At 51.5% G+C, this 15,455-nt stretch overlaps 1 protein-coding gene across 3 annotated transcripts in view; it reads right to left on the bottom strand.

Annotated features, from left to right (window-relative positions):
• The window catches only part of ERBB4 (erb-b2 receptor tyrosine kinase 4), a 638,473-nt gene extending 626,895 nt beyond the window's left edge, over positions 1-11,578 (bottom strand). For all 3 annotated transcript variants that reach the window (XM_056350326.1, XM_056350324.1, XM_056350325.1), the window contains exon 1: positions 11,300-11,578. In XM_056350326.1, the coding sequence (XP_056206301.1) occupies positions 11,300-11,393 (94 nt within the window). In that variant the 5' untranslated portion in view covers positions 11,394-11,578. The remainder of the gene's footprint in view (positions 1-11,299) is intronic.
• Positions 11,579-15,455: the final 3,877 nt, after the last annotated feature.

The raw sequence follows: 15,455 nt of genomic DNA, 5'->3' as shown, positions 1-15,455 counted from the left end.
GGTCTAATTTTGAAATTGGGTCTTAGCATTTTCTGTTGAACACAAGTGCTATATTTAATAAATAGATATTGAGTCATTTTGAAGCAAAGTCATCCAGACCTACTGACTCAAAACCAAATATTGACAAAACATGCCGAAATGTGTATTTACCAAAAAAAGAGCATCATGTAACCCTAGCATAAAGGAGCACGTGCCTACCAAACTGTGCCAAGCCACAAGTTTCTCTCCTGAAACTTCTAGTCCTTTAAATTGCAATTGACAGCAAAATGTGTAGTAAATGTAGGCACACATATCTGTACAAACATGCCAGGTATCTTCATCAGAAACACTGGCAGGTTGCTTACTGTAATTTTTTCAAAGGAAGACTTGTTCTGGGGCATTCCTGCTGCTGAGGTTGTATTCTAGGGAGGAAAATCAAAGTCAAAGCACATGAAAAGAAACCTACTATTAGCAAGCCAGTCAGCAGCTCGTGAGTGTGGTTTCATCAAACCCTGAAGATCAGGGAAAATTCTGGCTTTGAATTATGAGGTGGCACAGGTTTTTCACATGTGATCCAAGCAGTTAATGTCCCAAGGCTTTGCATTGCTGACCTCTAAGGAGAGGTTTCCATGTAAAGTTAATCATCCTCAAGTATTTTCAGCCAATCATAAGGAGTATTTCTCTTTTATGGAATAATCCTGAAGACTATCAATTTTCCTGTGAATGTCATCCACAAGTCTCTATTTCACATGTCAACCAAAAGCTCCTTAATATTAGCTGTCAGAGTATTGCCAAATACCCGTTTTCTGCGTGGATGATGCATTAAATTTAAGATGCTTCTTGCTACTGTGGGCAAAGCAATACAGCAATTGCCAGGCTATTTCTGACTTACAAATCCATAAGTAATCATATTGTTGGAAAACCAAACTTGGTGGGAAAGAAATGAAGCAGTGTTAAAAAACAAAGACCATTGCCAAGGTAGTAACTGCCAGCTCCCTTGGGATACACGTCTGTGGAAAGACCTGATAGCACAGCCCTTGAGCCATACCTACATTTGCAGAGACCTGGGGACAAGCAACTCCAATGCCCTCAAGCCATCACACCTACATTAGACCACAGAGAGGATTTGAGGTACCGATTGCTCCTCTCTCTGCCCTTCCCTGGTACTTCGGTACCTGCTGTTTATGTTTATTTCCACCACATCTCTGCATGCCCCTAAGGCCCTGTATTACTTGGCACCCAGATACACCCTTCTCAACATTACTAAGTCGGGCTCATATGAAGTGAGCAGTAATGCTGTTCCAGCACCTCATACTGTTAACTCCCAAGGAAAGCCTTATTTTTCCTGGCAAAATAAGCCTCTGAGCCTGTGCCACCAAATTAGCGGGGATTTTATTACAGGTATTTCTAGAAACACAGGCATGCTCCAGTTCATATGAGCTCTCAGAGAATTTAATCAACAACTGGTTTAAGAAACACACATAAGATAAGCTTCAGTGATCTTCGACATGTTTTGCAAGAATTAGCTGGGATCCAAAAACCCCTGGCACTTTGGCTCACATCAGTACTACCCAAATCGAAAAGCAACAGCCCAGGTAGCAGTGCATCCCTCCTGCTCGCCTGGCACTGCTCCCGCGCTCATCCCCCAAGAGCCCACGGCAGCACTGCCGCCAGAAAGTGCTCAAACACCATCCGTGCCCAGGGGAGATGCTGCCATCGTTAAGGCCCAGCACAAAACATAAAAATCTTACGTTGACTTCAGAAGGTAACACAAATTTAAACCTGACAGGGGCAACCCAGTGCCAAAACTCCCCCCAACAAAGGGAGAAACCAGTCACGAGTGAGCCAATAAGGATGCTCTTAAAACACTGATGTCATGAACATACTGGCAGTTCATGTCATTTTGTCACACCATTGCAAAAAACAGCCAGGTTAGACCCAAAAACCCAAATAGAAACAGGTATCACAACAATTCTTGCATAATCTAGGACAATTTAGACACTTCAACCCCAGGAAAAGCCTGGGGTCGATAGCGTTTGGAGCAGAAGCTTTCTGCCCAAATGGACAGGATACATCTGGGACAGACAGGACCTACAGAAATCACGCACCCTTTTGTGGCCTTTACTTGGAGAAAGCTACTACTCACAATGCTCTTTTCTCATTTCTATGGGCCTTCAGCAAGACTGAGATCATTCAGGTTGACAGCAAAAGTTTGGCAAAACCATTTTCCACTATCAAAGGACACCTACCCAGTAATTGCTCCACTGTATCATGAGGCCTAACCCCTATATTTTAATGCCTTAACCACACATCATAGCAGCAATTGGACTAAAGCTATTAAGAGTCTTAATAAACCCATGTTTCCATCTCTAAAGTCACCAGCGATTTTTGCCAGACATTGCAAAACCATAAGTCAGCCAGTCCCTACATAAAATCTTACAAATGAGTTAAAAACCATGACTTGTAAAAACCTCTTGGACGACTTCCCCCATTTATTAAGCTACAGGAGTTTTAACTTTTCCCTGCACGCAGAGCAGCTAAAGATGCTTTTTCGTCTTTATGTGAAGACTGATCTCATGACTCCAGGATCTTGGGATAAAATTAACATGAAGAAATTCGTGGCCAACAACACTGTGTGAATCTATTTGTAAATCTTAAAATATAAAAAAAAATAATTCTCCTCCTGTCCCCGATCTTTAGTTAGTACAAGAAAGCAAATGCTAATAAAAGGCTATTTAAGAAGCTATTTTATTAAAGGTTTGAGCTGCACACTGAAACCCTTGGACAAACAGAAACACTCAGTACAGACCTGATTTTGTTTCTGAGAAGTTGGACTGAGCCACAGAAAATGTAAAGCATTGCTACAGTTGTTAGCAACTACAGAAACACCCCCTACTACCCTGCGCTGCAGGAACTGCATTATCAACACAGCAGCTGCTTGTTATATCGTGATATAACGAGGTTTCACAGTGACACATGAAGCAACACTAGAAGCAAACCTAGCCCATGACTTCAGTGTGTTATTCAGCACAAGGGCAATGTAAATGCTGTGAAAGTTACTGCCACTATTCATAAACTCTAATAATATTACATTTTTCTAATATGATCTTCCCAATACGAAGTACAGCCCCAGGTGACACCAGGGCTGCACGGCTGTGTGAGCCGGCAGCAGTTTTAAACATGTTGCACAAAAGAACCCAAACGTGCAAGATTTTAACAACAGCTCAAAACTCCAGGAGACAAAGTGAAATCCTCCGCATGGAGAAAGCCAGGGAGAAACTCGCAGCGCTGGCACAAAAGTCCTTCTTCAGGCTCAAGGAGCAGACAAAAGGCGGGAGAAAAGCTGTGGTGGCTTTACTTTTGTTTTGGAAAATTTCAGTTTTCTCTTAATGGGGTATTAATTCCCTTGTTCCTGTGAGCTCCACGGGCTCAGGGGGGCAATGACTCCCACTGTACATCGCCAAAGCCCCTGACAGAATCGGGTCCCCAGGCGTTTCATCAGGACCCTGCAACGAGCAACTGAGTCTGCTTGCAGAGGGTGTGAAATAGCAGGGATCGGATCTCAGTTCGCCAAACAAAATTAGCTGCACACCATTCTGTTTGCGTATCGGTTTCTCCCACTCACGATGTGCTAATTCAGGCAATCGCTGCAGTACATACAGATAGAGTAATAAAAGAGGCTTTCAAATAAAGCCACCATATACCTTATTTTTGCCTCCTTCCTACACAATTCCATGGCTTTTTCCACACACTCCAATGCGTACATCATCTGAACATTATTAATAGCTACTAAAGATTATTATCTGCCTAGCAATCACTTCAGCTTCCTACTTAATGGCAAGTACAATTTTAGAGCATCAAATATATCAACAGGGACAATGGTTGCTAAATTTGAAGTCAACAACAACTGGAAAACGTTAGCTACTTCACTGGTATTTTTACACGTTACAGAAATATCTCTTGAAATAAATGAGCCCTTTTTATCCTTTCAAAGACATAATAAAATAATACTGAATTCTAAATACTGTCACATATCCTCAGCAAACAGCAATTTAAATTTAGATATATACATTTTTACTGCCAAAGATAATGAGCAAGAATATCCACAATTCAACTTTGCATAGTGGATTGGATAAAAAAAAAATAAATCTTCAAGTGATTGTTGGATGGCGGCTGCAGTGCAGCCGATAAACTGTCACCAGGATATGGACAGTTTTGGAAAAGGGGTTAAAGCAAAATAACTCTTACAAACAAATTATTATCGTTGCATCTGGCTGCGATGCTAACCTTAAAAGATTACTAAAATATTCCATTAGCATACTAACCATGGCACATAAACTTTTATGCCTAAAATGTTCAATATTTCAACGTAATTTCAATTAATGGAAATTGAACATTAGGATATGTATCAAGTTAAGTGTGATGATTTTTCTTCCTGTCCATGCACCACAGCAGTTCCATGCTGCCAGTGCTGGCTCCCACCACAGAAGCTACATCCACAGGAGAAGGTCCTCAGCAGCTCACTGGGGTTGAAGCGAGCAAAATGCCACCACAGATCTCTTCCTGTCATGTTCAGCTCTGTGCATCGAGGTTATTTAAGTGCATGCTTAAATGTACAGCATGCAAGCAGGTCTGCAGCTGCAAGCACGAGCGAGAGCTGCCTGCCCCACAGGAGATGCTTTCTTGGGAAAGCAGGACACAAAGGTGTGGAAGCACCATTTGGAGGGGCCCGGAGGAGCAGCAGCGGTCAAGCCATGCCAAAAGTCAGTAGGACAGGGACCGGTTTCAGAACTTTACCCGGTGAATCATCACCACCCCCAGGCACAAGAGTGACGGGGCGATACTACAGCCAAGCCTGCATCACCATTTCAGTTTTGGCTTTTCTCAACTTATTCCAACACAACTTTGTTCAGAAAGGGTGTTGGGGGGTTTGGGTTTTGTTGTTGTTGTTGTTTTAGGTTTTTCTGTTTTTGTTTTTTTTTTTGTTCTTCACGCTATGCAAGGTTTTCCCCCTCCCACTGACTCAACCCCTTTCCCTCATGAATTATAATGCCACAAGACTGGGGGGAGGGGGGGGGGGGGGAGGAAGTGTAAGAAAAAGAAAAAACAAACAAAAAAAAGAGAGGGGTCAGGTATCACAACACTTAATACACATTTATTAGGCAGTTTAGTCAAGCAGCTGGAGGCAAAGGGTCAGATACTGTCCTGCAGCGCCAGAGTAGCCTCTCCACATGAATTTAAAACCAGTCAGCAGCATGTCCCACAGCTCAGCATCCCAACTAGCCACGCTGGAGGCACAGCCTGGGATGGAAACCTGCCTGCCATGGGCCAGCACAGCCCCTGGTCCCACAGCCAGCACAGGGCTGGGCTCTGCCCGGGGGCCTGTGACCTTCCCAAGTCCTGCCCAGCCTCATTTCCCTGACTTCCTTAGTCTCCCAGTCGCACTGATGGTTTGGTGCACACTCCAAAAAACAGAGGCACTGAGGGTTGTGTCAGATAGGTGGCCACCCCACACACAGGCAGGGAGAGAAGAGGCTCCCCACATTCAGTGGAGTGGGTCAATGGTGCTGGAGGTGAGGGTGCATCAGCACCACACTCTGCTGACCCCCAGGGAGGAAGGATTCCCCCCTCCCTGGCATCAGCCACAGGCTGGTCCCCAAGACCAGTGCCACCCAGATGGGTTTTTGGAAGATTTCCATAAGCTCAGCACCAGCTGGTGATGAGATACAGGAGTCATGTCAACATGTGACAAGAGCCCACACTGCAATGATGATTTGTTAGGAAAAGATTAAGAAAGATCAAGTTATAAATGCCCATTAAGTTACTATATGCCTAGCTGCAGAGATCATCAGGAGAAAGAGGAACCAAACACAAAATGGGTATAACTTAGAAGTCTCTGCAGAAGACTTTTGCAGAAACAGCATACAATGACTGATCACTTTTTATAGCTCTGAAAAGAACCGCATCCACTATGAGTTTGGGGCTTACTTTCCCATTTATTTCTTTTATTTACCCACCTCCTCCTTTGTCAGGAGCTAGATTTTAGAGGCTTCAGGCATGGAAACAAAAAGCAGTTACCACTGGAAAACAAAAATACTTCCCAATACTCTTACAGTATGAATTTCTATTCCTCGTATGTATCTATATTCTTGGTATTCTTACAGTAAAGTTTATAGTGTGACTACTGTGTGCTCCTGTAGTTTGAATTACAGACTTTGGTGTTCAAATGCCTGCCAGTATCAGAGCCTCAGGTATCACTGATGCACAAGCAAATACCCATCAGTCCCAGACCTCGCATCCCTTTTTTGCAAAGTGGGAAGAAGGACAAGATTCCCCAGTAGGCTGAGTTAAAAAAAAAAAAAAAAAAAAAAAAAGGAGATATATATATAGCAGCAGCTGTTCAAAAACTTCAGAAGGCTTGGCATGTGCCCGTATGCCCAGCAGCAGTAGCGGACAGTGTAGAAATGAAACCATTTATCACGTGGACACACAGCTCATCCCAGGGAAGCTGCCACCGAGCACAGCTTAAACTGTTCGTCCAAAGCAAGAAGTCACTAAGCAAACATTAACTAAAGTTGCTGAAATGATGAATCTTTCTGGCAGACTCCAGTACTCCCGTGGGATAGCTCAGCTTCAGCTACGTGGGCACACATAAAATCTACCAGCAGCCTGCGCTTGTTTGCAAAAGGAAAACCTTTAAGTCAGTGAAAACAAGAGCCTGTCGCATACCCCGAGGATTTGTCGGCACATGTGTGACACACAGGAAACAGTCCAGCCACGGCCACCTCCTCCTGCCTTCACTCTTGCCAGAGAAAAAAGTCAGTCCCAGGAGCAAGCCCCCACTCCTTTACCAGCAAAATTGCCTCAGTGCATGGGGAGCATGCAGAGTCCAGGGGGGCACACCTGTCTCAGCTGCTCCTACAGAGCTGCCATCACTTACCAGTACACTTTAAGAGCGTAAGTGTCTGGTGGCACAACGTTAAACCCCTATCCCTGCAGGCAGGACACAAAGCAAGTTTAGAAGCTTCCAGGGAACCATCATATTGCCCCATACCAAGCACCAAGTACCAGCTCACCCTTACTGTCTTAAAGAAATCAGGAAGGGGAGGGAAAAATCATATTGCCCCATACCAAGCACCAAGTACCAGCTCACCCTTACTGTCTTAAAGAAATCAGGAAGGGGAGGGAAAAATCCAGCACCCCATGGGCTACACTGCCCTTTTGATCAAGTGCATATATTGTAGAAGGACCATCTAATCTGAGTTAATGGTGCTGAGCAACAATATATCTCATTTTTATTTTCCCAGCTTGCCACCATTTACTACACTATTGAGAGCATGCACTTTGTTCCCAGTTTGAACTTGTTCACCTTCAGTAGCCAGCCATCAGCCTGGCTGTGACTTACTGATTAGCTTAACAAGTCCTGCAGAATATATGCCTAGAAAGTCACTCCTGGTTTTAAGCACCTCTGAGTACGATCAAATAATCCTTAACTCCTCCTTGAAGTCACCCGAGTTGCTTTAGTTACTCATTTGAAGCACTTCATAGTGTTCCAAGTTACTCCCAGCGCGTTATTACACCTCCCCTACCCTGCAAGCGAAGGCATGGGAGACAGGGACAGGACGGATGATTCCCTGCACCCCCCTTCCCCTCTAGGCACCCAAAAAGCTGCTCCCCGGCCCGGGAGAGGGGTGCCGAGCAGGACCAGAGCCTGGGAAATCGCATCTCCGACTCCGGGCTGCGCGTCCCGCTGCCTGGGAGCTCCTGGGGGCTGCTGCCACCTAGAGATGCTCACGCAGCACGGCTGCAGGCACGCCGCCCCGCACGCCGCCCCGCACCCGCAGCAAAGGCGCACAACCCACGCCGAGCAGCTCACCAGCTCTGCCAGCGACTCCCTAAAGATGTTTTTCCATAAAGCCTCTGACCACGGGCATGCTCTTGATGGCAGGCTGTGCTTGCACATACAGCGCGAGTGAACTTGCTGTGGTTTGTTTAAATTTACTTTATTAAAAAAAAAAAAACAAACAAAAAACAAACCCAAAACACTGACATGCCCTGAAAACTGGAAGAAAACATTTAGTTAAATTAAGGACTGTGGCTAATTCCCTGCTATAAAACTGAGGGCATGTTTCAGAACAACTCAGCGTCACAAATTAAGGTCAGGAGTGCAGAGCAGCACCCGCAGGGTGCTGGGCCCTCCAGGCCGGGCTCCCAAGGGAACAAGGGTAGCTTTCCCTGCTACGCATCCAGGATCTGAAGGGCTTCTCCCTTAGTGAGCTGCTAATGCCAAGTCTCATTTAGTTTACTCATAGGCATGTATTTCAGGTCCTTATTATTACTGTTTTCATGCTAATTACAAACGCAGCTCTTAGTGCCAAAATCCATACACATACACATCAATTACCATCTCTTAAAAAAAAAGAAAGTCACAACTAAGTCACTCGGGCACTTTGCAGTGCCAGTATCAGCAGGGCGGGTGCATACACACAGGCTGCATGGTGCAACCCAGTGCCAAAGCTGCCCCAGGCTCCCTGGGGATGCCCCGAACATCAGGGCCAGACTCAGTCTCTTCTGCCCTGCAGCAGGGCTGGCTCGCAGTGCGGGGGACACAGGGGGACAGTGGCAGCCTGCCCTGGCTACCACGCTGAAACCTCCCCGCAGACCCCCCACACCACAGCCCTGAAGCTGACATGCATGAGGGGGAGCAGGACTCCCAGAGGGATGCAGGTCCACAACAGCGCCCGATCCCCTTTGGTAGAAGGGCTGAGACGGGACGTCCCCTTTGCAGCAACTGAGTCATCTGATGGCAGTTCCAGGCTGAAACTCCCAGTCAATATTTATCGTGCCTTTGCAAAGGCACTCGGAGCTCAGCCTAATTTTAACCATCAAATAGACATCGTGGCGGAATAAGCGGGAGAGGTGCCAAGGAGGGCTCCTGCAAAGGAGAGGAGCTGCATCTCTCTGAAGGCATGTGGCATGTCCCATCCGACACAGCCCAGAGAGGAGCAGCAGCATGAAATTAAAGCCTGCCCATACATCAGCTTGAACATGTTCCTCTCTGGAAAAAAACAAACAACAAAACCCACCAAACAGAAAAAAACCAAAACCAAACAAAACACCACTGCAAAAATATTTGGAGTACAATTAATTTCTCAGAGCAGTTGAATACTTGAAACAGCACTAAGTTAATTTGGCTGTAATTATTTAACAACTCAACAGCCCCATATATCAGAAAAGGGAGTTAATTTATCAGCTATTTCCAAGCAGAACAAAGACTCGCCAGCTTCCAGGTAACAGTCCAAGCCGTTTGGCTCATGTGACCTGGCTGATCTGTGCACTGCAAACATTATATGATCAAGCATGGAGACAGAAGAAATGGAAAAAAACCCCAATGTATCACATATTCACATCTTAACCAACAGACACAGGATAATGAAATAAAAAGTTTGGCCAACAGCTCGCCTGCACGAGCAAAAACATCATCATCTCCCTTGACGCACTGAAAATGAAGGCGGCAGCCAGAGCCGCATCCCAATGCCTCCACAAGCTAGGAGAGCCCAAATTCTTGGGGGTCCTACACTTGCCCATCAAGGCTCACCTGTCCAGCCTGCCTTGCTATTTCAGTGAGTGCCAAGCAGCAGGAGTCAATCATTAACAGCTGCCATTGCCCACAGCAGCACCCAAGCCCCTCCAAATGGAAAACGTCACTCCAACTCCCTTATTTTAATAAACAGATTTTCTTTTTTGCACAGTGCAGGGCATAGAGGCTTTTCTGCAGCACAGATCCAGGAGGGTTCCCAAGAGGCAACAGGAAGGCAGGTGAGCAACCCTGGACAGATGCCTTTTATTTTCACTGGGGTATAAATCCAGCAGGGGAGCATCTCTGCGATCATCCACTCCAACAGCCATGTCTGAGCGGCGGGGAAGAAGGGCTGGAGAGCCCCGGAGCGGCCCAGCGGGGATGGCTGCTGCCCGAAATCAGGGCAGGCTACGGGGAAAGTCTGAGACAGAAAAGTACCAAGTAGGGGAAGAGACAGGCTGCGTGTAAAGAAGGTGGCAGGCAAAAAGGTACAGCAAAGCAGAGCTTGTGAAACAAGGAATGCAATGCTCCCTCAGCTGGGATTTACCGATTCAAACCGCAGAAAAAGAAAACGTAAGAGAAAGCAGCAGCAGCAGCCCAGCGTTTCACCCCTCCTGATCTCAAGGATTAGGAAACGATCACACGCAGAAAAAGTAAACTGTGCAACTGCGCACGAAGATCAAAAGCTGCCTGCGAAGCCTAACCAGGCAAGCAAAGCCGGGACACGCTTTTTCCACTTCTCATCAAACAAATCATCTCAGTTACATAAAGCCCCAAAATACAAACTGAATTGTGAGAACGAGGAGCTGTTGTATCAATACCGCCCAAACATCATAAATTTTGCATCACCGAGGAGGGGTGGGGGGGGTGGGGAAGTTACAATGATTGAAGAGGTTTCCTTTTAATGTTTTATTCACAGCAAAGGCTCCCGAGCAGCGCGATGCAGCGGGCGGCGATCCCGGTGCCCTCCCTGGGCGACTACACCGGCACAGCCCCGTACTACGGCGGCGGAGAACGCTGCTCCGATGCCAAAGGAGGAAGGGGAAAAAAAATAATAAACCCAACGGAATATTTTTAAAGCCAACGCCGCAAGTTTTGCTCCAGAAAGTTAAAAAATCGGGGCCGATCCTGCGGAGGAAAACGCTCTTTTTCTGGCTTGAACTTCCGAGCCACCTGCTCGTTTTCCTCCGTGCGCAAACGCGCTCGGAGCGGTGTTTATGTTTGGACACACCGCATCGATACAGTGTATACATGTACGGGGACGGCTTCCTCCCCTGCCCGGCGCAGCGCGAAGTTTCGGAGCGCGCAGCCCCGTCGGGGCGGCAGCGGCACCTGCGCGGCGGCCGGCGGCGGGGCCGGGAGCGAGGGGAGGGGACGGGAGGGGGCCCCGCAGCCCGGACAGCCGCCACCCGAGCGGGGACACCCGCCAGCCGCCGCCGGGAACGGGCAGCTGCTCCGCGGGGGGGACCCCGCGGCGGACCCCCGGCCCGCCGCCGTTTGCAGCGACACCGGCACGGCCGCCGCCGGTGCGGGGGAGATCCGCGGCCGCCGGCTCCGCTCCGCCGCGCGGCGGTGCCCGCAGGGGCTCGTCCCCGCCGGCCGCGCGGGACGCCAACAAACTCCCGCAGCCGGCGCAGGGGACGGCGACCCTCCGCCGGGAGAAGTTGCCGGGAGGGCGCCGCGCCGCCGGCCCCGCCGCCCCCTTTCCGCCCCGCTCCGCGCACCGTGCCGCTCACCCACCTGCCTGCGCCGCCGCGGCGGCCCGCGGGGCCCCGGCCGCCGCCGCCAGCACGCAGCAGCTCCACCACAGCAGCCCCCCGGCCGCCGCCGGCATCGCGCCGCCGCTGCCTCAGCGCCGCCGCCTCAGCGCCGCCATCCCCCGCGCAGCCTCCGCGCTGCCGCCGCCGCCGCCGCCGGCTCCCAAAAGTTGCCGCCGCCGAGCCGCCGCCCCCAGCGCCGCCCCTCCGCGGGCGCGCCGCGGCGCCGACGGGGCGGCCGCCACTGCCGGGCGCGGGGCGCTGCGCCGCCAGCACGCGCGGAGCGGCGCGGAGCGGCGGGAGCGGGAGGAGGAGGAGGAGGAGGAGGAGGGAGGAGCGGCGGGACGGAGCGAGGGGGCGGGCGGCGGGCGGGAGCCGGCGCCGCGCGGGACCGCCCCGCCCCGCGCCGCGCCGCGCGCGCGTGTGTGTCTGTGTGTATGTGTGTGTGCGCCCGCACCGCCGCTCCGCTCCGCTCCGCTCCGCACCTGCGGGGGCGCGCGCCCGCGATCCCGCCCGCCCCTGCGCACCAACGCGGGGCAGGTGCGCGCGCGCGCCGGCACTTCTCGGTGCAAAAGAGCGCGGGCGTCGCCGCGCGCCGCCGCGGGGTGCGCTTGCACTTTCTCCGCCGCAAATGAGGGGCGCCGGGGGGGGCGCGCGGCTGCGCGGCCGCTCTCCCGTGCGGGAAAACGAAGGGTTGTGCGGAAAAAAACCCGCCGTGCGTGTGCGTGCGTGCGTGCGAGGGAGCTCGCAGAAACCCGGCGCGGGTGCGTGTCCGCGAGCGCGCGGGGCAGCGCGGGCCGCCGGCGGGAGCTGTCCCCTCCCCCCTGGCAGCACGCGGGCGGCGCGCGGAGGGCCCGGGAACCCGGAGGGACCCGGGGGGCACAGCGGCGCGGCCTGAAGCGGCCACGGGGAGGGGAGCCCCGCACATGGCAGAGGCCGGAGGTGAATTGCGGGACGGGGAGCACCTGCGGCCTGAGCCCAGCCCAGCAGCGGGCCCAGTACCAGTCCCAGCAGCGGGCCCAGTAGCGGCCCCAGGCCCAGTAGAGGCCCCAGTACCAGTCTCAGCAGCGGTCTCAGTACTAGTACCAGTTTCAACAGTAGTCCCAGCAGCGGTCCCGGTCCCAGCAACTGTCCCAGCAGTGGTCCCAGTCCCAGTCTCAGCAGCAGGCCTGGTTCCAGCACCCATCCCAGTTCCAGCAGCAGTTGCGGTCCCAGCACCAGTCCCAGTCTCAGCAGTGGGCCCAGCACTAGTCCCAGCCTCAGCAGCGGTCCCAGTCCCAGCGCCGGTCCCAGTCCCAGCGCCAGTCCCAGTCCCAGCAATGGTCCCAGGAGCAGTCCCGGTCCCAGTGCGAAAGCGAGCGTTGCGGTTTGCATGACGCGTGCCCAGCCTCCTCTCCACTTCAGCCTTCCCTTCGACGCCTGACCCAGCCAGGGACAGGGCACATCACCCTCCTCGCGGGGTGCTCGCTGGGTGCTGCCCCACACAACCCCTCCCGGCTGGGCGCTCGCAGCCCCACGCCGCCCCACGGCACCCCACATCACGTGCAAAGCCCAAGGCACCCCGCACTGCGCTCCCAACGCCGGGGTCCCGCACGGCACAGCCAGGGCCTGGTAAATCTGGGGGCTGCAGGCACAGAGTGCAGGCACTGTGCTCAGGTGGGGCGACTGGAAGGCTTTGTGCTGGAGAGGAGGGCAAAGTTTTAAAGGGTGATGGGACACGGTGGTGGCACCTTGGAGCTCTGTCTTCACTGCGGTGGGTGGACTTTGCAGTGAAGCAGCTGACAAGCAGCCACCTGTTCCAGCCCACCTGCAAAGGTGGGGCACGGAGGTGTGGTGGCATCTCCCAGCAGTGCGTGAAATATCCGCCACCTTGACCCCTGCCAGCCTGGTGGCACCTCCTCGATGCACCCCGGTGGGGACAGCTGCAGTGCAGGGGTCCGGCAAGCACCAGCCAAGCTGCCATAGCATCCTCCTCACCAACGCCCACCCCGGCATGGGGGGCAAGTGCTGACACCACACACACACCCTAAGAGGTCCAGGGGACCAGCATCTCAGAGGGGCTTGTCTTGGCAATACAGCACGCCAAAATCGCAATGTCTCGTCACAGGTTTGGGACAGTAGCTGCCGTTTATCACTGTGGATGAGCTGATCAGCATCCTCAGAGCTGTGGTCAGAGCTGAACCGAGCTCTGCAACTGTGCGAGAGGAGAACTTAGAAGCACCTTCCGTTCTTCATTTTATTTCCCTGAAATATCTGCTCTGAGGTAAGTTTTTGCTGCCTCCTCACCCCAATCCAGCCTTTGTGGGTCTCCTCAACACGAAGCTCTCCTCGATCCTTTCTATCTGGCCTACGCAACGCTTCTCGGTATGTTCCTCTGCCCAGAGACCCCGATGTTTTTCCCCAGCACCCCCAGACGAGTGCAGCAGCCGTCGTCTTCCCTCCCGCAGCTCCAGTGGAAGCGTTTTCCCATAGGCATTAACAGCCTCAGAGGATCAACCCCAACCACTCCCGCCAAACTCCAGCACAGCCGGAGGCTCGCTTGTCTTTAAAAAAAAAAATAAATCCCTGAATCAAGCTGGTATTTAAAGTCAGATTAGAGCTCTTTCTCCAAAGAGCCAAAAGTTTTAGCTGAAAAGGATGAGCTGGGCTCTGCAGAGAAGAGGCTGTAGAGGAGGAAGTTTCACTGCCCTCACCGCTGCGGCTCAGCACCCGGCGACATCAGCGGTGGCAAAGTGGCAATTCCGCTGGCCGGCACAGAGGCGGGAGAAGGCAAAGGCAGGGGGGAAGCAGAGCCCTGGTGTGCAGGGTCTTCAGTGCCTGCCTTTGGGTTTTCCATGAGACTGTCCCTTGGGTGAGGCCAGCCAGGAGAGGCCAGGAGCCCGCCCGTGCCCCTGCTGACCGGATTAGCAGCAATGCTAACCGTCCCTCCTCGCCACCCCCAGGAAAGAAGCGTAATTCCTTTCTGTTGCAGAAATGGATCCAACAGGAGGCTGCGAGACGAAACTCACTCAAATATTGAACTAGAAAAAATTTGCTCTATCTGCCTTTCAGTACACAGTGACTAATTGCTCTGGCTGGAGCTGCTGTACCTTCAAGATTGGAAGGTGCAGATGGAGCAAAGATAGGGAAGGCTCCTTACCTAACGTCGGCTGTACATTCATCACAAATGTTTGCTATGCAAATCTTGTCATACAAAGCAATTATTGCTGTTCCCATACTGACCTCATGTTTATTTATTACATGAGCTCTTTATTTGAACCTTGTCTGGTCTCTCTTCCCGTATAAGCGTATTAGCTTGTGGCTTCCAAAGGCACCCAGCTGAGAAATTGTAGATTTATTTGCGGCGTGGAGGGACGGCACGCGCCATGCCAACTGCAATGCAGAGCCGAGAGGCTTGGCTCTTATGCTGGTGGCTCTTCATGCAAAATATTCTCACCTCGAGGTCTTTTACTGGGACAAAGGACACTTTCTAATAGTGCAGGACCACAACACCGGGTTTGCTCTGATGCTGCAGTATTAGCCGATGGTTAATGGAGACTGTCAGCCCAAGGAGAGGTGCAATAAAACTCCTGTTGGGCACTTTTAGGGCCTGTTTTGTAAAAGTAAAATTTTACACAGTCCTTTGTCTTTGTCTTTGCCACCTTTGCCTGCGTCTGGGATGACGAGCTGCAAAAAGGATTTAACTCCGCCATCAAATAAGTTGCAAGTGCATTGCTGAAAGGGGCGGCATTTGGGTGGCTGGAGTGCTGGGTGTCTTTAAGGACCAAATATTCTCTTGCCACAGGAGTTGTCTCCGTGTGATTTAATGTTAAACAACAGTGGCATCCGGTGGGCACAGGGTTTCCTCCCAGACGGCTCGAGGCAGGTTGCTCCCTTAGTTTTGTCCTGTGGTTTCTCTAGACTATCAGTAAACACATTTTCCAAATTTATCTGGAATTAGGGTTCTTGTTTTCCTCCTCTTGCTTTGTTTGGGCGGCAGAGCAGGCAGAGCCAAGTGTTAACTTTTGCAGCACTACAGTTTTCTTTTAAACATACCAGATTATGCTCCGCTATGAAATTCAGGGGCAGGCAGGGCTACTGAAATCAGCTGCTCCCCCCGCCCCGCCCTGAGCTGATCGATTTTGTTCTGCAGAGACCCT

The sequence above is a fragment of the Falco biarmicus genome, chromosome 8 (assembly GCF_023638135.1).
Source record: "Falco biarmicus isolate bFalBia1 chromosome 8, bFalBia1.pri, whole genome shotgun sequence".
Lineage (NCBI taxonomy): Eukaryota > Metazoa > Chordata > Aves > Falconiformes > Falconidae > Falco > Falco biarmicus.
Note: the sequence above shows the minus strand (reverse complement) of the source record. Positions and strands in the feature narration are given on the sequence as shown.